At 42.3% G+C, this 22,403-nt stretch overlaps 1 protein-coding gene across 1 annotated transcript in view; it reads left to right on the top strand.

Annotated features, from left to right (window-relative positions):
* Positions 1 to 22,403, top strand: part of gpcpd1 (glycerophosphocholine phosphodiesterase 1) — a 94,671-nt gene that overhangs the window by 12,618 nt on the left and 59,650 nt on the right. The window contains 3 exon segments of the mRNA XM_069932417.1: positions 5,296 to 5,366; positions 8,589 to 8,673; positions 20,685 to 20,775. Of these exon segments, the coding sequence (XP_069788518.1) occupies positions 5,319 to 5,366; positions 8,589 to 8,673; positions 20,685 to 20,775 (224 nt within the window). The 5' untranslated portion in view covers positions 5,296 to 5,318.

The raw sequence follows: 22,403 nt of genomic DNA, 5'->3' as shown, positions 1-22,403 counted from the left end.
AGGTGGACTTGGATAAGTGTAGGTAATAAAAGAGTAGCTTTTCTTCCACAAGGTGATCAAATTATTCCTGTTTTTTGAAACATAAGATTTATAATTCAATTCAATTAACTTGAAATTGTCATATCAAAGAATTTGGAAAGATTGTGTTGGCAGTAGCAAAAAAATGCAGCAATAACATTGAAATCGGACTACCTTTTAGGCATGGAGCAGTGGAACACATAAGTGCATAGCTGCGTTCCTCTTGAAAAGATTACTTATTTGAAAAGTAAATATGATGTATTTTTAAAAATTTGGCATCTGTATTTACAAATAGTGGGAATTGATTTATAGATGTTTTCCCTAAACTTTGAAACCTCGTTAAACTCCTTGGATGTATTAAAAGATACAAGTGGTCAGAGCTGTGTGGTGAGGGGTGTCCTCAAGCAAACCAGCTTTTATTCTTGTTTTTCTTTTTCTTTGCTTCTTTCTTGTGACTTGGGGTTGGGGTTTTATGCCATGTATAATGATCTTGATATTAATATTTGATTATTCCGGGGGCGTGGCAAGATGGCGTAATCTCAACCTCTCTGGCCGGACTTTTAAGTACCTGTTTTTTAACCCTTTGTTTTTAAGTTTAAACTTCTTAAATTTTAGTTTAAAGTATTAAGGAACTATTATGGCCATTAATGGTAAAAAGATTAAACCTCAAGTGCAGAAGAAGTTACATTTTCAAAGTATTGAAGATTTGGGGCCTAAACAACTTGCTACAGCTTCAGGTTTAATTTCTTCAGTGCCTAAACTACAAAGACTGCCTGTGGGAGCTGAAAAAAACATGTCTACTACTCACCAAGTGAAGGACAGCCCTGGAATTACCCGTTCTCTGGAGGAAGGTGCGTGTTCCCAAGAAGTGGATCCCGATTCTGGTAGCCTGCCGATTTTAATGGAGAGAGCATGCAGGAAGATGACGCCACTGTCTGAAACCTGAAGATCTCGATTTTTATCCGTGATTTTTTGAAAAAACTGCGAGCTGCGGGGGGAGACCAACATCGACCCCCTGAGGAAGTCGGGGTGCCGTCATTGGGAGTCCAGACCCACAGTAAGACCATTAAAATGCCTTTTGTTGAGTTGCAGCAGGAGCTGCGGTTACCTGGTTCTGCCACTATGTTAGAGAAAGCAGGGCTGAGCTTTTCTGAATTACAATGTAAGCAGTTAAATGCAGTCATTCAGCCTATAATGAATGAGCTGGCTCAAAGGATAAGTTCAGAATTGAGTACAGTTAAAGCACATGTAGAAGCATCTTGTGAAGATTTTAAAAAATTTCAGTCTGCTTTTTTTGGAATGTCAACAACAAGTGGCTTCTAATACAGAAAAAGTGTTGAAGGTTGAAAAATCCGTTTATAGAATTGCGAGAACGTGGGAAGGAGTTAGAGAGGAAAATAGACTTTTTGGAGAATCAAAGTAGAAGGAATAATGTGAAAATTGTTGGTTTGCCAGAAGGTATGGAAGGACAAGATCCTCTTCGTTTTTTTACAGATTGGATCTGTAAAAGTACTAAGGCAAGAATTTTTTTCTGAAGGCTTGGTATTGGAAAGAGCTCATAGAACTTTAAGGAGATCACCTTTACCTGGTCAGCCACCGAGACCTGTAATAATTCGATGTTTGAATTATTTGGATAGAGAAGCAATGCTTCGACTGGCAGTGCAAAATGCGAGAAAACGACAAACTCCGTTATTGATTCAAAATAGCAGAGTTTTTTTTTAAACCTGATTTGAGTCAAGAGGTTATTCAACGTCGACGTCAGTTAAAGAAGTTTTGTGGCCTAAAGGTTATAAGTCTACTTTTCGCTATCCAGCAGTGTTGAAGACTATCAATCTTGGTTTTTTGAGGATGATCATGAAGCAATGATTTTTGCTGATTCATTGCCAGATATGAGGACGAAGACGTAGTCCACCATTGTCTCCTAAAGAAAAATCTGGTTGTTCTGGAAACGGAAGAAATGGTAGAAGTGGGAAAAACGGGAATGGAAAGAGTTCAACTTCTTTTGAAATGGGATCTCTGAGTTTGGAACCTCTTGGATGAATAGAAGAATCTTCTTATTTGTATTTTACTTTTTACGTTATGATATTTTGAGATTTTTTGTTCGACTGGGGAGGAAGAGATTTGTTCTAGGTTCTATTAGTCATCAGCCTCTGGTGGGTGATCCACACCCAAATTTTCTTTAGGGATTACTACCTTTTGGTAGTTTTTTTTGAGGGGGGAGGTTAATTTTTTTTTTCTTTTTTTAAATTTTCATTTTATCTAGCTTTAACTTTGTGATTTTTTTTTTCTCCTATTGGAGGGCCAATATACAATGATTTGAGTTTTTATATAAAAATATTATTGGTCTTTACTAATATTAGTAGATATGTTAAAGTTGAGGTTTGCTACTTTTAATGTTCGAGGTTTAAACAGTTCGATTAAGCGTAATGATGAGGGACAGCTATGGTATTGATAAGAATTCTTTGTTTCTTTATTTTTAAATTTGATCTTTGGTAAAATGTGTGTTTGGTAGCGATATGATTAAATTTGAGACTTTTCTTATGAAGGTACCAGAGAGCATTTATGTATTAAATATTATAGGATGGTATGGATAAAAAGGGTTGGGATAAATCCAAATCTGCACAAGATTAAAATACCTTTAGATCTGATAGTATGCTTATTGGGCTGTTTGCAACCTCTGAACGGTTTGGGACTCGATAAATTTCAACTTGCTTTTGTATATTTAGCATTATTTGTAAAGAAAAAATATATTGCTAGTACGTGGAAAGATACAAATATGATTGATGTTAATAGATGGCATAATGAGAGGACATACTGATTAATAATGGAAAAAATTACCTATGTTTTGATTGATAACTACAGCTTTTTTATTAGTAAGTGGTTGTTATATTCAGAATATTTACATTTTGATTTATGTTGATTAGATTTTAATATGTATGTTTAATTTTTCCTTAATTTTTTTTTCTTTGTCTCTCCTTAGGAGAGCTGGCTGAAGGGGGGGAGGTGGGGGGGTTCTCTTTTTGGTTTTTTTTCCTATAAAATACAACGTTCATGTTTTTGGTTTATTGTTGTATATGTTACTTACTATCAGTATTTTGAACGAATAAATAAAGTTTAAAAAAATATATTTGATTATTGCATTTTACATTTGGCTGTGATTACATGTATGACAATGCATCCACTACGATGTTGCAAAAGAAACAAACTTACCCCTGACATCTTTAAACTTTTCTCCTCTCACATTGTACAGGTGTCCTTTGATCTTTGCTACTGTTGCCCTGGCAAAAAGATGCTGGGTGTCCATCCTTTCTATGCCTCATATTATCTAATAGACTTCAATAAAGTCATCTCTCATCCTCCTTTGCTCCAAAAAGAAAAGCCTTAGATGTGTTAAAGTTTCCTAATAAGACATATTTCTCCAAACCAGGTAACTTCCTGGTAAATCTCCTTTGCATCCTCTCTAAAGCTTCCACAGAGTTTTAGAGCTGCAACATTTCCTCTCTATTCTTGAACTCAATCCCCTGACTAATGAAGCCCTGCATTCCTTAGGCTGCCTTAACTATCCTATCTGCACAGCCACCTTGAGAGATATATGGATATGGACCCCAAGGGCACTCTATTCTTTTACCCTCTTAAAAATCTTGCCATTAACCGTATACTCTTGCCTTCGAATTCGACCTTCCAAAATGCTTCACATTTCAAAAAGCATCCTGTTGTAACCTACACTATCCACAGCATCTCCACCCTTTGTCATCTACAAACTTACTCTTGTTCTTCGTCCAGGTTGTTTATAAAAATCACAAAGACCAGGGGTCCCAGAACAGATGGACAGAATAATATTCCATTACTACTACCACTGTTTTATGTAGGCAAGCCAATTCTGAATCCACAAAGTCAAGGTTCCATGAATCTCATGTCTTTCTGAATGAGTCCATCATGGTGGACTTTGTCAAATGGCTTACTAAAATCCATGTACACCACATCTACTGCCCTACCTTCACCAAATTCTTTTGTTACTTAAAAACTTAATTAGGCAACCAAGGCACGACCTGCTCTTCACAAACGGTGCTATTTCCTAAGCAGCCTACTTCTTTAAATGCTCGTAAATCCTGTCCCTGAGAATTTTCTCCAATCATTTGTACACCACTGATGTAAGACTTGGTGGTCTGTAATTCCTCAGATTCTCCCTTTACCTTTTTTTAAACAAGGGGACAATATTTGGTATTCTCCAATCCTCTGGAACCTCATTGCCAGCACTCTAGCAATATCTTCCCTTCCTTTAGTAACCTGGCATCTTATCCTGGGGACTTATCAGTCATAATATTTTTAAGAAGGTCCTGTACGTCCATTTTCTTAACTTCAACTTGCTCCAACACCTAAGTTTGTTAGAAACCAATCTCACATTGTCTCTCTGGTGAACGCTGAAGCAAAATAATCATTTTGTATCTTCTGCTTCCAGGCTTATGTTGTCTGCTTTATCCTTAAGCAGTTCTACCTTTACTCAAGTCATCTTTCTGTTCTTTATGTATGTAGAGAGCTTCTTTAAGTTTTCATTAATCCTACTTGCCAAAGCCTTCTCAAACCCTTTCTAGCTCTCCTAAGGCCTTTCCAATTCCTTCCTGACTACCACCAGTGTATAATTCTCATGAGCTCTTCCTGACTTGCTTTATAAACCTTGTGCATGCTTTCTTATTCCTCTTTACTAGTTATCTCACTTCTTTTGTCAACTACAGTTCCCTTATCTACCCTGGGAGGCATAAACCATCTTGGTGTCTCTTTCATAGAATCTCCTGTCTCCCATTAACTATTGAATCCCCTATCATTACCACCCTCCTTCCCTCCTGAGCCACAGATACCTGGTCACTGTGTCTATGCCCTGGTAGGGTTGGTGAGGGTGATGATCAATTTGCTCTTTTTCACTCTCTTCCACTTCAAGGAACTATCATGTGTTGGATTCTCAATGATCATGCATTATTGAACAAAAGATGATAAAGTGACAGAAGGCTTTCAACTTAACCATTACAGTTGCTGTTTGATCCATCCTTGGACTTTTTCAGTTGGGGGTAGCAACAAGAGTTCTGATAGGAATCCAATTCTACTTTAAGAACAATTAGGTGTGCATTGTTTTTTGGAATTTTTTTTGTTGGTGTTGAATTCCATTTTTTTCCACTTTGAATATTACGGAGCCATGTGTAGTCAAGATTTGGCAGAGTTCAGTGCTGCTAGCTTTGACAGTTGTGTTAAAAGTAAAGCATTTCATTTTTTGTATACAAGCAGGCCTGAAGATTTAAAGACGATCAATGGTGACATCAGACAAGCTTGAGACTGCAGAAATCAAACTTAATGGGGTATGTGTGTTCAGTACACCAGTAAAAATGTATTGTTTACCTAAGAAGCATGCAGTTTTTAGTACGTTCTTGTGGTACTCTTGAGCTCCTCCCTGAAGAATATTTTAAATGCCTGTTTGCAATGGTTACATTTTAATCATTTGATTTTAGACTAGTGAAGTATCCAAAGGTACAAGACACCTTAACATTGTAAGTGATTTGCTACTGAATTTCAAGCACTGCCTAGTCAAAGCAGTGTGGGACCTGCTTGCCAAATTTAATAGATGAGGTTTTCACTGCCTCAAAAATCTGGGGTATGGATTAAATAAAAAGTAAACACCTAATTTTAACATTCATTTGGAAATTGTCTAATGAGAAGAATTCTCCTTTTAATTTTTGTGTTGAGTTATGCCACAAGAATACAACATTTTCAACTCCATTTACTACACCATGGAATTAATGTAGGGAGATTGCATCCATCATATATCCAAAATGCTTTTCTGTTCATCCATTTAAAGCCATGCAAGATTAGTATCGACATTTAATAAATATTGGTTGTTTTATTATGAATTTTAAGGGTTACTGGTGAATTCTTGCCTGAAATTTGGGTTTGTAATATACTGTGTACAAATGGATCTATTAAGCACAGGCTGCTTCCAATAGCTTTGATGTACTAGACGTTAATGAGGGAAATACAATTGTACGTGTGAAATACATTGGGTAAAGTGCAGCATAACAGATTTGTCATCAGGAATGAAGCCCATGAAATAAAAGGGGCTGCAGCGCAATGAATAATAATTTCCTGACTTTACAGGAAATGCAGGTTGGTGAGAAAGCTTTTTTTGGCCCTGGACAAGAGATCTGAGACTAAAGATCTTCATATTATTCATTTGGACTTGGGTGTGCAGGATGCAGTTCTCCAAATTTGCTGAAGGCATCATTGGAGCATTGTTGGTGGAGGAGCATAAGAAGAGTCTATGAGCAGATTGGTATGTAACAGGTGAAATTTAATGCTAAGATGTGAAGTGTTGTATGTTGGCAGGAAGCAGAGAGATATAAACCAGAAATAATTCCTAAAAAGCATGCAAGAACATAGAAATTGGGTAAATTCATAATTTGCAAATAGCAAGATGGATTGTGAAAGTAATTAGAAACTTGTCCTCTTTTATAAGTAGCTTGGAATATAAGGAAGTTGTATTTTACAAAACACTGATTTGATGTATTGTGTAAAAGTGTGGGCACTGCCTTTTGTTAAAAGGTGCAGAGAAATTTATTAAAATCTTTCCAGGTTGAGTGAATCAACTGAAATGGTTCATGTTGTTTTCTGTAAATCAGAGGACATAAAGGGATCTGATGTAGATACTTAAAATTGTGAAAAATATGGACAAATTTGATGAAATTGTTCCCATTGGCAGAAGAGAGATGGTCTTTTGGTAAAAGAATTAAAGTTGGCTGGAGGGAAAATCCTTTGTGGTGAGTGGCTGAGTCCTACAATATGCATAGGGTGCTCCTTTCCATTCTGGTTCCCAAGTGAATAGAACAAGCGATCCTATGTCTCCCTATCCCTTGTCAATAAAATTAAAGCATGTAGAGATTGGTAATTTGTGTAATAATGGAGGCAGATTTAATTGTAATGTTCAAAGGCTAGTTAAGTAAGAACAGAGAAGGGAGTGGAAACAGGCTATGGCAGGAGGATGGATGAGTCTGGCTAATTCAGTGGTTCACAATGGTTTTTCCACTCATGTTCCACCTTAAGTAATCCCTGACTAACCAGAGCACCCATGCCACTGGACTTGGAGAGAACAACAATAGACCCTATTGCCTTTTGTGCTGTGACCTTTGATTCTGTATGTTTTCATTTGCCCAGTTTAAGGTTTGATTGGCTACTTTCACATGCCTGGCTAAGATCATCATGGTGGTTGGCTTGGTTTCGCTCTTCAATAGCAATTGATGATATTTTGTCTATGCATTATTCTGATAAAGTGCACTAAGCGGAAATAAAAATAACTTCTGATTTTTTTTTCCCCCCAGAGGCTTGAATATTTTTAACATTTGTAGTTTGCACTCAAGTTTAAAAATAAGTAGTATTGTATTGCAGGATTGCAAAGCATGTTCAAGGTTTTCCAGCTAAACTAATTACATTTCAACCAGTGTAATTGTGTTTGTCTGTCTGTTTACTCTCGCACAACATAAGCTTTATAAAATCTCTGGTGGCAGCACTGAATATAATAGCAATGGCGAAAATAGCATGACCACTTAAGTATTTTGTTAGTGGGAAATTCTGCAAATGCTGATTGTAATGCAACACACAAGTGCGAGGGAAACTCAGCAAAATGCTTTTGAAGGGCTCCAGTCAGAAACGTTGGTTATATCCCTTTGCTTCTTATAGATGCTGCAAAATTTGCTGAGTTTCTCCCAACTTTTTCTTGTATTGCACCACTTAGTTCATACTGTTCAAATAATTCGGATCTTTTGTATTTGCCAAACTGTTTTGGCAATGGTATTACAATACATTGTCTTTTGTACAGGTGGTGGTATTTTACAGCATTTTGACTCGTAATTTCAGACTGTGGGTGCGTGGCAGTTTTGAAGTTTTATTTTCTCAGCTGTAGAAGGCAAAAAGCTTGGACCACTAAGTAAGTATTTGAAGGTTTGAGCCATGACTGGGCTTAAGAAACGCTTTCTCTGTTTCTTCAAGGCAATCCTTGTAGTAGAGATTATGGGGAAATTTCATTAAGCATGCTTACCATAGAGTAAAACAATAATTATACAAAAAATGGGGCTTTTAAGAGAATTTTTAAATTAAAGGAAATTAGCAGCTGCATAAATAACGTAGTTGGTTTTTTGATTCAGTTTAGTGTGTTGAAATGGGTTTCAAGATGATAACTGGGTTTCGAGATAAGGCTACTAACTACATTGCTTGATCAAGGGCTTAGATGGTTTTTGTGAACTTTCTTGAACCAAGCAATAGTGCTTAATATTATTTGATATATAAAAGTGGCTATGATAATTCAGTGGGCAAATCTTGGCATCTTCCATACGAGTGCAGCTGAGATCAAAGCCAGGAACTGGTAGTTGAACTTGACCTTTGTCTTCCAGTGGAACAGTGATGGAAAAAAGTGGATGCATTGAATATCTTGGAACCTGATTATTAGTTAGATGTTATCTTATTATTTGTTATTTGCTGGGAACAATTTGTTTAGCGTGTTGGTGTGACCATATTTTGAACTTTTTTTCCTCTAGGTGACATCAGCAATTGGTAGTTCCTCAGCATCAAGGATGGTCACTTCAAGAGTTACTTTCAAATTAAAGGGAGTTTCACTTCCAGGTATTTGATAGAGAATTGAAAAATGATCAGATTTTAGGAATTGTAGAAGTAAAAGTCCATGTAACTAATAAATGATCACAAATGACTGTATATTTCCCACAAAAGGTATAAAAACATTTTATTCAGAAATTTTCACGCATTATTCACGCCCGTCGCATGCCACTGTTTGCATCTTTTTAACCAGTTTTACTGTGGTAATTTTTTTTTTGCAGTTGACACATGATTTGTTTTGATTATCACTTAGTTAAGAAGTTTGTAAATTTCTGTTTTATTTGAATATATTACTGGAATAATTCTGCTCATTTGGATGCATGGTTTAGTTGTCTCATTTCAGAATGTTTTGAATTGATTTGTAAGCTAGCATGCTTGACTGAAAGTTGCATAGTAAGTCAAATTGATGCATTTGGCTATAATAGGCCAACATCACTATAGTTTGTCGAGAGTCGGTGTTTAATGTAGTAGATGACTATTGGTGTACATATTGCAAAACTTTATTACCTGTTGCTTAATGGTTTTTAAAAAGTACTCTGGCAAAATTAAAGGTTTGTGTATAGAATCATTTTGATTGAAAGGGGGGAAAATAAATTAATTGACAAGGTTTAAGTTTAACTCTAAATTTCTGTTACCTGGAATGTGTTCATTGATTCCTTTGTCAAAAGCTGTGATTGGCTCTTTTGACAGCTATAAAAGTGTCTTAAAATGTGCTGGTTGGATTGCACAAATCTCTTCAGATAACTGAACAGATGTATAAAAATACAATGTTTCCTGGGAATCTGAAATATGAGCAATGTTGAAAATACATAGGTCACGTAACTTCTGTAGCAAGAAAGAAAATTGTTTGGCTCAAGATTCCTGACCTTTGATTAGAGTTAGGACACACCAGGAACTTGTATTTGCTTTACTATATTGGGAATAACAAAGGGCATAGATGTTGAATTACAGGAAGAAAAAAAATTGAAGTTGTTTTGAAGACATAAAATATTGAAACAATGGGATTAGGATACAAGGCAAAGGAAATGGTAATGATCTAGTGAGTACAATTCCCGGCAACAATGATATCATGTTAAAGGAAGGTTATCAGTGTCTAATCAAAATATTGGGATTCACTGTTGGACTGTTCAGTTTCAGTTCAGAATAAAGCAGAGGATTAAACTGAAATGCTGATTAGATGTATTTATTCTTCCAGTTGAGATACAAGGTCCTTTCATACAATAACTGTAAAGGCGGAAATTCTCCACCCTTGTGTAGGGAGATTTACCTTCTTGAATGTGCCTTGGCTGGCTCAGAGGTGCCAACTGCAATCCCTCTTGGAAGGATAATCGGCGGAGTGCTGCACTCCACTGACGGACATGAATTTACAGCCCCTGCAAGCAGCTGGTCATGGGCTGATGAGTTGCGATGACACCATCAGCCATCAACTCATCTCTCCCCAATCTCTCCAACTCACTTGCCCATATACTTCCGTGACCTCTTTGAGGCAGGGGCGGCTGGTACGGGCAGCTCGGCACCTCACTGGACTGCTTTGCCCTTTGGGGCCACTCTCTGCGGCTGAAAGTGAGGCAGAGCAATGCCTGTCTTCCTTCCCATATTCCCCCAAGCAGCAGGAAATTTGTGCAAGGGAGATTATGGGTAGGGAAGATGGCCATTGCTCAATTTATGGCGAGCAGTGCAACGGCACCAGTTGCCCCACCTCCATTGTCTCTGGAGGGTACTACCAGGCACCTCTCAACATGAATGCAGTACAGGAGCAGCCTTTTAAGGCAAGTTTTGTGTTTTCCCTCCACTTGTAGCCAGCCTCCACGCGGAGGCCTGGCATGAAAGGGCCAAAAAGTACAAAATCCATGTAACCCTCAGGGTGAGCTGCTCAGCTGTTTTTCATTAATTTTTTTTAAATTAGAGTAGGTTAGGTGGGAGTTTTCTATATACCAGTAATACTTTCATTTTTTAATTTTCACCCATTGTGCATTTGCACACACGTGGTGTTGTATTTTCAGTTTTGTTCGCTTATTTAAAAAAAACTTTAAAAATAAAAAGGAGTATGGAGGGCTAAGATCTGTGTGCACATGCAGTTCATTCAAACAAGGCAGCATTAAATTTGTCACTAGATGGGTCAAAGGGACTATTTCTGTTCTGTGGTTCTATCAGAACCTACAGGATGGAAAATAAATTGTTAAAAAAGTTGGGAGAATGGTTTTAAGTTAAGTTTTTGAGCAAGACATGGAAAAGTGGATTGGAAATGAGAATGTGGTGCTGAAAAAAATCAGGAGAATGTAAGGAAGTCCTTCGTGTGATAGGATGAACATTCAGAAAGTGAATATAGAGAAGTTAAGCTTGGGAAAAATCAGATCAACTGTGGAAGCTGGAATAAGCTGAAAATTGGAACAGAGCTGATAGCACTTTCAGATGGCCATGTGCTGATGGTTCTTAATGGGCTGTGAGAGAAATCCTCAATAGAGCCAGTACAATGTTTGATGTGTCACAATGAAAAGCTAGTTTTGCCAGAGCCATTTGGACTCCCTAGATAAAACCCTTTAATTTGGAAGGATCAAAGGATTAGTTGATTGTGAGGTTATGAAAATAGATTGTGATTAGTGACCAAATCATTATTTAACAATATCAAAGGGGTCTAATTGAGGGAGTTGTGTTAAGCAGAAAATCTGTTCATTTGTTTTTTTTTTACACAGCTGCTGCAGTCCAAAAAAAATTCCCATTTTCCCGGAATGCATGCTGTATTTAAAAAGCTCAGTGCAGCAATGAGGGTGTCATTCCTGTTCTGGCATTTTACCTCCAAGATCCCTTGTCAATTTCCCAGAATGCCTGCAGTCCAATGTGAACTGCAGGCATTCCATGAACAATGAGCTAATGAATAGAACGTTGTTGTAGTGGCTTTGCAAGTCCTACTTCCTACCGCACTTCAAATATGCTGTCTAAACTCACATAAAGAAATAGGAATTTGGTCATACATGTGGGAACGACCAATGCTGAAATGTTGGACATTCTTCAGGCCAGTAAAAGCACTATCTAAATAAACATATTAGATGCTTGATTTCAAATTTGGATTACTATCTTTTGCAAAGAGCTCCTTGACTTGCTGAGTTTCCCCTATATTTGCTGTTTAAAAACAAAAGCTCCATTCCTGATATTTCTACAGAATGCTCTGAACTGTTTTAAAATGGGTTGAGAAAAGCAGCAAGTGATCTAGTTGTTATGTTTGAATAATTTATTTGGGAACCCTGACCTGTAGCATAGTTACAAGTAACATGCAAGCAGAGTGATGGGAGTGGTTGCTAGGGTGTCTTTTACTGGCGAAGTTCAAGGCCAGCATGTTCCTGTGTGGATGAAGGATGAGGATGAAACTGTGTGAGAACCTTGGAAGAAAGGTTGTAACTTTAGTCAAAAAGGAAATTGTGTATGCAAGGTTTAGGAAGCTGAAAGTATTCAAGTCCCCTGAAGAATCTAAAGGAAGCAGTTAAGAACTTTGGTGGCTAAATGGAGCCATAAAATATTCTTCATTAGGATTAAGGAGAATTCCCACTCTTTTTGTATATTTTGTAAAAAAAAAAAATAAGCTTGAGAGAGAGAGTAATTGCACTCAAGAACAGAAGGGAATTCGTGCCTTGAGCCAGAGGAAGCGTGCAAGATCTTGAGTTAGTACCTTCACCAAGGAGAAGGACATGGAGGAAGGTGAGATTGGAGGAGGGGTGGGGCAGTGGGAAGCAGATAGGATATGTAATTGAAAGTATGTTGTAAAACAATTTTTCCAAAAATTATTCACTGTAATGGATTTATGTTGAATCTTTGATATTGAACTCTACTCCTCATATATAAAAATTACTTAATAAAAAATTAGAGTTAAAATATTGTATTGTAGCGGCACACCACTAGGCAGGTGAACTGGCCCCTCTTATAATCCACGCGGCGGGGCAGCCGGCCAAAATGGCACCGTTGGGGGTTTTCCCTTCTCAGCACAGGGCTCAGAAGCCCACGCTGGGGGAACCACGTGATGCCTGGGTGACGTCAGCGCCTCCCCAGTGCGGTTCTCAGCCAGGTCTGGGCTGGGAGCATGTTCAGACCAGCAGCCTGCAATAAATCAGTTCTGCTCACTGAGTTCAACCCTGGTTGTGTGTTCTTTCAGTAGCAGTGTAGCTGCCACTATAATTGGTGACCATGATTGATTCAAACATCTTTGAACCCATCATGAGCGAACCTGGGATCAGTGTAATAGCCGTCAAGCTGCCTGAATTCTGGGTTCAGGAACTGGAGACCAGGTTTAGCCATGCAGAGGCTCAGTTTCATTTCAGCCAGATTTCATCTGACACGACCAAATTCTACCATGTGCTTGCCGCCCTGGACCAGGCCACCGCCAAACACGTGCTGCACCTCGGTCAGCACCCACCCGCCAATGACAAATACGAGACCATCAAGTGAGTGCTCACCGGATCCCTCGGACTATCCAGGCGCCAGTGTGCCGCTTGGATGCTGCACCTCAACGTCTGGGGACAGGTCCCAGATGGAGCTGATGGACGATCACACCAACTGCCCACTCTTGGAGCGCATTTTCCTGCACCATCTGCCCGAGGACATCCGGCCGTTACTGGCCCAAGAGAGCTTGACCGACCCAAAGAATGTCACTCAGAAGGCCCAAGAGCTATGGCTCGAGTGATTCCCGAAGGGCTCAGTGGTCCAGCAGGTCACGAGGCAGGGGCATGACCACGCTAAGCCCGCCCCTTGTGCTGTGGTAGAGCATCTGGCCCCTGCAGGGGCCACAAAGAGCATAACCAGGGGCACAGAATCCACTCCAGGCCTCTGCTTCTACCACCAGCGCTGGGGAGCCAAGGCTCGGAAGTGTCGTCAGCCCTGCTTGTTCCAGGGAAATGAGCAGGCCGGCCGCTGTTAATGGCTGCGGCGGCTGGCCAAGGACACAGTCTCCTCTACCTGCGGGACTTGGTCAGCGGCCGGAGGTTCCTCGTTGATACTGTGGCCCAGATCAGCGTCATCCTGGCCACGGTCATAGAATCCAGGAACCAACCTCGAGGACCTCCCCTCCGTGCGGCCAACGCAACAGAGATCCGGACGTATGGAGACAAGACAGTCCACTTCCAGATCGGCCAACGAAAGTTCTCGTGGAGGTTCACCATCTCATCCCTTCCGACCGCCATCCTGGGTGCCGACTTACTCCTCGCCCACGGGCTTCTTGTGGACATTTGAGGTAGGTGCCTAGTGGACGCCCGTACTTTCCAGGCCATTCGCCTCGATGCCTTCCGCACAGAGCAGCCGCAGATGGCTATGATCAGCATGCCCAGAGACTAGTTTCCAGCCCTCCTCAAGCCACCGTTCTCCACTGCCTCGCCGCACCAAGGGGTATTCCACCATATCCCCACCCAGGGCCCACTAGTTCATGCCAAGGCATGCCAGCTCCTGCCTGACCAGCTCCAGGTGGCGAAGGAGGAGTTTTCACATCTGTTGGAGCTGGGGAACATTCGGCGGTCCTTTGGACCTCACCGCTCCACCCGGTCCCGAAAGCCTGCGGTGGCTGGCGCCTCTGCAGAGACTATCAACGGCTCAATGAGGCGACAGTTCCTGACCGTTGCCCTATCCCTCACATCCAGGACTTTACGGCCAACCTGCGTGGTGTGAGGGTTTTCTCCAAGGTTGACCTGGTGCGCAGGTATCACCAAATCCCGATACACCCTGAGGACATACCCAAGACGGCCATAATCACCCCCTTCGGCTTGTTGGAATTCCTTCGCATGCCATTCGGGCTCAAGAATGCCACTTAGTCCTTCCAGCACATCATGGACTCAGTGGGCAGGGACCTGGATTTCATCTTCATTTACTTTGACAACCTCCTCATTGCCAGCAGGGGTCGGACGCAACACAAGGCCCACCTGCGCACCCTCTTCTCCCGGCTGGCCAACTTCAGCCTCACCATCAACCAAGCCAAATGCCAGTTTGGGAAAGAGTCCATGTAGTTCCTGGGCCATACCATCACAGCCGAGGGAGCCACGCTCTCCGCTACGAAGGTTGCTACTATCAAGGAGTTCCCACGTCCGGACAAGCTCAAGGGGCTGCAAGAGTTCACGAGTATGGTCAACTTCTGCAAGCGATTAATCCCGGGAGCTGCGTGCATCATGCAGCTGCTATTTGCCCTCATTGCAGCCAAGCACAAAACACTCATCTGGACTCCAGAGGCCTGCAGTGCATTAGAGGCCACCAAGGACACTCACAAAGGCTACCATGCTCGCCGACCTACATATGGTGCTCTCCGTCGATGCCTCTGCCACAGCCGTTGGCACCGTCCTGGAGCAGCAGGTGAACAGTCAATGGAAGCCGCTGGCATTCTTCAGTCGGCTTCTCCACCCACCAGAGCGCAAATATAGCGCTTTTTACTGTGAGCTACTGGGCATGTACCTGGTGGTGTGGCATTTCCGCTATTTCTTGGAGGGGAGGACTTTTGCCATCTTCACTAACCATAAACCCCTCATCCAGGCACTCACGATGGCGAAGGACCCCCGATCGGCCTGCCAGCAGCGTCACCTCTCCTTCATGTCGGAGTTTACCACCGACATTCAGCTCAAGGCGCGGAAGACAACGTGGTTGCCGATGCACTCTCGCGACTGGCCATTTGCGCGCTGATGCCCGGCCTCTACTTCGACTAGCTCGCCTGGGACCAGAAGTCCAATGAGGAGATGCAGGCCTTCAGGACTGCCATCACGGGCTTGCAGTTTCAAGACCTCCCGACTCCGAGCAGCGGAAGCACCGTCCTGTGCGATTTCTCTATGGGCACCCCGCGGCCAGTGGTTCCCCAGCAGTGGCGCAGGCAAGTCTTCCTATCACGTCCACGACCTTTCGCACCCATCCATCAGGTCCACGGTCCAGATGGTGGTAGAGCGGTTCGTCTGGCAAGGGCTGCGGAAGCAGATCGCGGGCTGGGCCAGAACATGCACTCATTGCCAAATGTCCAAGGTACACAGGCACACCAGGGCGCCCGTGCAAGAGTTCGAGCACGTCTGGGAACGGTTCAGTGACATTCACGTTGACATAGTCTGGCCCTTACCTGTTTCCTAGAGCAACTGTTACCTGTTCACGATGGTGGACTGCACCACTCGTTGGCCCGAGGAGATCCCGATGCCAGACACCTCCATGGACTCCTGCTCCCTAGTGCTGTTGCACGGTTGGGTCGCCTGGTTCGGCATTCCGAATCACCTCACCGGCGATCGGGGCACCCAGTTCACACCTGCGCTCTGGGCACAGCTCGCCAACAGATTGGGGATCGAGCTACACTGCACCACGGCCTATCACCCGCAGGCCAATGGGCTGGTCGAGCGTCTGCACTGCCACCTTAAGTTGGCACTTATGGCCCGCCTCACCGGTCCCGACTGGGTGGACGAACTGCCTTGGGTGCTCCTGGGCATGCACTCCATGCCCAAGGAGGATCTGCAGGTGTCATCAGCTGAGCTGGTCTATGGCGCACCACTGGCACTTCCTGGTGAGTTCATCAACAAGCCTCACAACCCCCAGCAGTCGCCGCACAAGCTGCTTCCCCACCTCTGGGCCCGCTTGGACTCCCTTCACACCCCCACCGCTGCCCAGACATGGCACACAGCCATCTCATGAAAGCGAGCTGCTTTCCACAGAATACGGTTTTATTCGGCAGGGCCTGCCTGCGGCCACCTCTGCAGAGACGATATGAGTGGCCGTACAAGTTTTCCAGCGTTCAGGGTCTAGGTTCACGCTGGACATCAGCGGCAGGCGGGAACTGTTTACTGTGGACAGACGGAAGCCAGCGCACCTCAACCCCACTGAACCAGTGATTGTGGCCCAGCACAAGAAACGAGGCCGCCCAGCTAAAAAGGACCGGCGCCGGTTCTGGGGGGGTGGGGGTGAGCTGTGTGGCAGGCGAACTGGCCCCGTTTGTAATCCTCGTGGTAGGGCAGCCAGACAAAATAGCGCTGTCAGGGATTTCCCCTTCTCAGCACAGGGCTCAGAAGCCCACACTGGGGGACCACGTGGTGCCCGGGTGATGTCAGCGCCCCCCAGTGCGGTTCTCAGCCTGGTCCGGGGCTGGGAGTACAAGTCCAGCCCCACAGCCTGCGATAAATCAGTTCTGCTCACTGAGCTCAACCCGTCTGGTTATGTGTTCTTTCAATAGCAGTGTAGCTGCTGCTACAGTAAATGGATTAGTAAGTTGTTTGTGAGCTGGTACAGGCTCACATGCAGATCATAGCACATTTACACAGAACCATTGTTTTTGGAGAAGAGTTCATTTTTGGAGTCTGCTTGACTCCAAATATAGGGTTAATGGATTTGAAGTGGGTCTCAGTTATTCAAGAACAATGGAGTGTTTGCTTTATTAAAATCTGAAGTATATAAGTACTCAATAAGAACTGTTGAAGGAAGCCATCAGTTTTTAAACCAAACCAATTAAGGCCTAGTGAGCAAGAGAAATGAAACTCAGCCATGTGAGCCTTTGAAGCAAAGGTGAGGTCATCTTTCAGTGTTGTGTCATCTACAAGACAAAAGTTTGAAGATCAAATGTCTTTCAAGAAACTTGGGTTGGCAACTGTTTAAAATTCCAATAACTGTCACATGGTTTGAAGAAATATTTTCAAATTCAGACATTTTTTAGAAGAATTCAGTTAAAAATTGACAGAAATCAAAACCTTGTGACACATAGGGCTTGAAACTTTGTGAAAGACAAGATTGAGTTACAGTAACCAGAATAGATGCTGTTGTGTGTTACTCCTGGGGAAAAAAGGAACACTGAATCAGTGGCTTTTGAAATGAGGAAGACCACTTTGCTGTCTCTTTGGCAAAGAGGATAGCTTTCTACTGGGCCGATTTTTGTATGGCCACTTTGTTTAATCCTTGTCTGGATTTGTGGCTTCATCGTGGAAGAAAATAGCCACATTCCTTGTCTCTGAAAAGGGGCAGAATGAGTGATGAGGTCTGAAGGTGAGTTTAAAAGAGTTTTATAATTATTTCTGAAATGAAAATTTGAGACCTTCAAAAAAGATGCTGAAATTTTTAAAAAATTGACTTTTCAGAGTGGGACTTCACACATTTATATATTACATTTACACATAGTGGGCTTAAGTTTAGAGATAATAAATGTTATGTCAATAGTTTCAAAAAATAAATAGTATTTTGAATTTACTATTGTCTGGTGAATTTTCCATTTCTGTTCCTGTGTTTGTGCTAACAAGTCCCTTTAGTCCCAAAAATAAAAGGGTTGGTTCATAACATCACAAACTATAAGGGAAAACTGTTCAGAGTCTTTTCAAATGCTGGAAAAACTCAGCAGGTCCTCCAGGATCCATGGAAGGCAGGTTTTTTAAACCAATGTTTGGGACTTGAGTCTATTGTGTCAGATCAATCAGTTTTGCTGGGTTCACAGTAATGTGTCCAGACACAGTCAAAACAAAGGATGATTTTCATACACTGGGAAATAGTAATGGGAAAGACACAAAACCGTTTAAGCAGTGTAAGCAATCGCATCTGATACAGCGATCTTCGATACTAGTGGCTGCTCTCTCTGTTTTCACCTACTTTGTCCTGGTGAAATTCCCTGGAATTCAGAGCCTCCCAGACCTTTCACACCATGGTCCAAATTTCTGGGAATTTTCCCTGGGCAATTGGGGGGGGGGGTCCCCAACTGATAATACATCACGCATTCAGGAGTATGAGTAAGTTCACCCCCTATCTGTCCGTTGGTTGTTCCCGGTCGCCAGCCCACGCCCCTTGCGTTTTGGCATGTCGGGATGGCGGCACAATGCGCAATGAATGGCTGGCTTCATTTCCTATAATCCCTCAGCTGGAACCGCTCTGGGAAATCCAGCTGCCTGAGGGATTATGGTTAGAGGATGGCCATTCATCGCGCATTGTGCATCCGTCGTGACCTGCCGAATTGGCCTGCTGTTTCTTTTCATTTTAATCGATTGTGATGCAACACACGAGAGCTGACATCATGAACAAGGCTTTCCCGTTCAGCCCTTTGCCTTTTCACATTGCAGGGAGAGGGTGGTCCAGGAAAATATCCCGGGGCCATGGCCCTACCTACAAAGTAGAGCTGCAGACCTGTTTAAAATTCCTGGGCTGACCTTTTCATGCTGCAGGGAGGGTTCCCGGGAAAATTTCCCGAGAATTTCTGTGTGGAAAGGCCAAGAGTCTGTAACTAGCACACTTGCTATACAGGGATTTCAATAAATGTTCCCTGTTCCAACAGGGTAATGCTCAATGCTAAGTATTCCCATGCAATACTATGATTTCACTCAGTGTAGAGCACACCTTACCAATGACTCCTCTAGCAATGTCCACAGTTCATGACCTGGCATAGAGCAACGGTCGTAGTCAGGATCAAGGAGCAAAGAGAATGAGCTACTGTACGTGGTAGGCTTTTAAATTGCAGTAAGCTGGAGAGTCCAGCCAGGTAATCATTTAGTGATTTAAAGGGGCCAATGGTCAGGTGTCCACTGATGGGTGGGCTAATGAATCCAACCTTGATGCCATTTCAGACTAGATTCCAGACAGGTCATGTGACCCTCCACAATCCACACTACAACTGACATCCATAAAATCAAATTGCACAAGTTTTGGGAAATTTACTATTGGCTTGGTCATAGAAGACAGGGTAGTGGGGGTGGAGTTTTTTTCTGACTGGACCTGAATGGCCAGCTGTGTTTTGCAAGGAATGGTGCAGGGACCTCCATTTCCTAATGATTTGAATGAGCATGTGGTCCTATCAGTTAATTTACAAACCATACAAAATTGATGCATTTGTGGATATCAAGGAAGGTAGTCAAAGGATACAGCAGAGTATAGGTCAGTAGAAAATGTGGGTTGAGAAGTGGTGGATGAGTTTAATCCAGCAAGTGTGAGATATTGCATTTTGGGCTGTTAAATGCAAGAGGAAAGTATACACTAAATGGCAGGACCTTGGTGTAGAAAGGAATCTTGTAGTGCAAGACTTGAAAGAGGCAACAAAAGAATGGTGAAGAAGGGGCAAGGCATGCTTGCCTTTATTGACCTGGTCATTGAATATAAAAGGCAGCAAATTGTGTTGCAGCTGCATAAAACCTTGGTTAGGCCAGAATTGGAATATTGTGTACAGTTGCGGGCACCGCACGACAGGAAGGATGTGGAGACTTTGAAATGGGTGGCAAAGAGATCTACCAAGATGTCACATGGATTGAAGTTCATGAACCAGAAAAGGTTTGAAGAAATTTGAATTGTTTTCTCAAGTGTCAGAGGCTGAGGGTACCACTTCTAGAAAATAAATTAAGGGAGGCAGATATTTTTCCCCACAGGGTGGAATGTCAAATATGAAAATGGTTTCGGGCACATCTAAAGATGTGTGAGGAAAGTTGTTTAGGTCGAGTGTCTGGATCACGCAGGTGATGGAAACAAATGGATAGCAATGTTCAAGAGGCAGGGAATAGAATGACATGGGCTATTTGCAGACAAGTAGGACTGGCAAGGCCTTGGTGGGCTGAAAGATCAATTTCTGTGCTGTCTTGTTCTATGCTCTAACTATTGTTCTTTAACCATATAACCGTTTACAGCACGGAAACAGGCCATGTCGGCCCTTCAAGTCCGTACCGGTTCACTTTAACAACTCCACAAACTCCTGAGGAAGTAGAGGCTTTCTTCATGATGCCATTGGTGTGTTGGTCCCAGGAAAGATCTGCCGAGATAGTGAATCCCAAGAACCTACATTTGCTCATCCTCTCCACCTCTGATCCCCCATAATGAATTTTTAAGTACATATCCATAAAGAGAGAATTACGTTTTTTATGAATTGTCTACAGATGCTTTCTATTTTTGCATTGCGTGTTCAGATAGAACAACTTAAAAGATTCCAGAAGCTAGTTGTAATTAGTTGCTTAGAAATCAATATTTTGGACCAGTAAGTGACTTAAAAACAAAATGTGAAATTCCATAAATTTTTATCTGGCACTATCTCATTTGTGTGCATTTTCTTCTTTTAATTCATTTTTTATTTGGTATTGTAGGTGAATTATTTGCAGTATGTGGGAATTCAACTGAACTTGGTCATTGGTCTTTTCAGAAGGCTATATTTCTCAACCATGATGCACATGATATGTAAGTACAAGATGATTTTGGATAATTTTTATATTTGTACAAGTGCTGGAGAAACTCAGCAGGTCACACAGCATCCACAGAAAATAATAGGCAATCAATGTTTTAGGCCTGAGCCATTTGTCAGGAATGTAGAAAAATAGGTAGATATCTGAATAAAAAATGGGGTGCGGGGGTGGAGTACAGGGCAGAAAGAGGGTTAAGAAAGGTAGTTCTGATAAAAGGAATGGGAAGCGAGGAAAGGAGATGGGGATAGGGAAAGAAAGCAAAACAAGTGTTGCTTCACTTGGAAGGACTATTTGGGGTCTTAAATAGTGTTGAGGAAGGATGTGTAAGTATAGCAGTTCTTGCAGTCACAGAAGTAGGGTACATTTGATGCCTCTTGTGCTCTTGATGTGGCTTCTACAAGGGGGAGACTAGGCACAGACTGGTTGATCATTTTGTTAAGCAATTTTGCTCCGTCTGCAACAGAAAAAACCTCCCAGTGGCCAAACATTTTTAATTCCACAGTCCATTGCTCCACCAACCTGTCTCTCCAAGACCACCTGGACTGTGCCCAAAACCACCTCCCTCACTACCATTTTGGACCCCAATCAGTCTTTCCAAGTGAAGCAACATTTCACTTGTGAATCTACAAGGGTCATCTACTGTATCCAGTACTCCTGTTGTTGTTTCCTCTATATTCGAGAGACTACCCGAAGACTGGGAGATTGCTCATTGAGCACCTCGGCATTGTCCACCACAATAGCATGAATCTCCCAGTGGCCAGCCAACTCAATTCCCCAATTCATTCTCCTGCTATAGTCTCATGCACTGCCAGACTGACAGCACCCAAAAATTGGAAGAACAACACTGCATCTTCCAACTGGGCACCCTTCAACTGGGTGGAATTAATATTGAATTCTCTGGCTTTTGTTAAAAAACCCACTGCTCACTTCTTCACCTGTTGGCCTTCCCCCAGCTCTTGCCTTTCTCCCTTTTCCCTGTCTCTTTTTCACACAATCAATTCTCATCTCTCCCCTTTAACATATACAGTTATTACCTTTTGTTGGTCTGGATGACTCCTACCCCCAGCCAGCCAGCACTGAGATTTGCTTTTTTTTTTTTTTTTTTTTGCTTGTTCTGCTTATTCCTTCAAGGGCTCAGGCCCAAAAATTCAGCACTATATCTTTGTCTGCAATGAATGCTGAGACTGGCTGAGTTCCTCCAGCATTTTGATGTGTTTTTAAAGCCTTCTGTACTGTCAAATTGAAGCCACCTGCAAATTGGAGGAACAACACCTTATATTCTGCTTCAGCAGTCGCCATCCAGATGGCATGGATATTGGGTTCAATTTCTGTCAACCCCTCCCTGGTCTCTCTCCCTCTCTACCCTTGTCTCTTTTCCTTCAACTCCCTACCACCTTCCCTTCTGTTACAGAATTGCTTTTTGGGTTCAGACCTAGGGAATAACTTCCAATCCAATTTACTTTAAACCACATACCATTTATTTGCAAGTCGCTCAGTTGATGTACAAAAACTTGTTCTAAGTTTGGATATCTATACTTCAAAGCGTACTCTGGTTAATTGGGCTATTTGGGAGGGCTCATGGGCCGGAAGGGCTGTTAATATACTGTGTATCTAAATTAAAAA

The sequence above is a fragment of the Narcine bancroftii genome, chromosome 4 (genome assembly GCF_036971445.1).
Source record: "Narcine bancroftii isolate sNarBan1 chromosome 4, sNarBan1.hap1, whole genome shotgun sequence".
In the NCBI taxonomy this organism is placed as follows: Eukaryota; Metazoa; Chordata; class Chondrichthyes; order Torpediniformes; family Narcinidae; genus Narcine; species Narcine bancroftii.
This window is presented reverse-complemented; position numbering and strand designations above follow the sequence as displayed.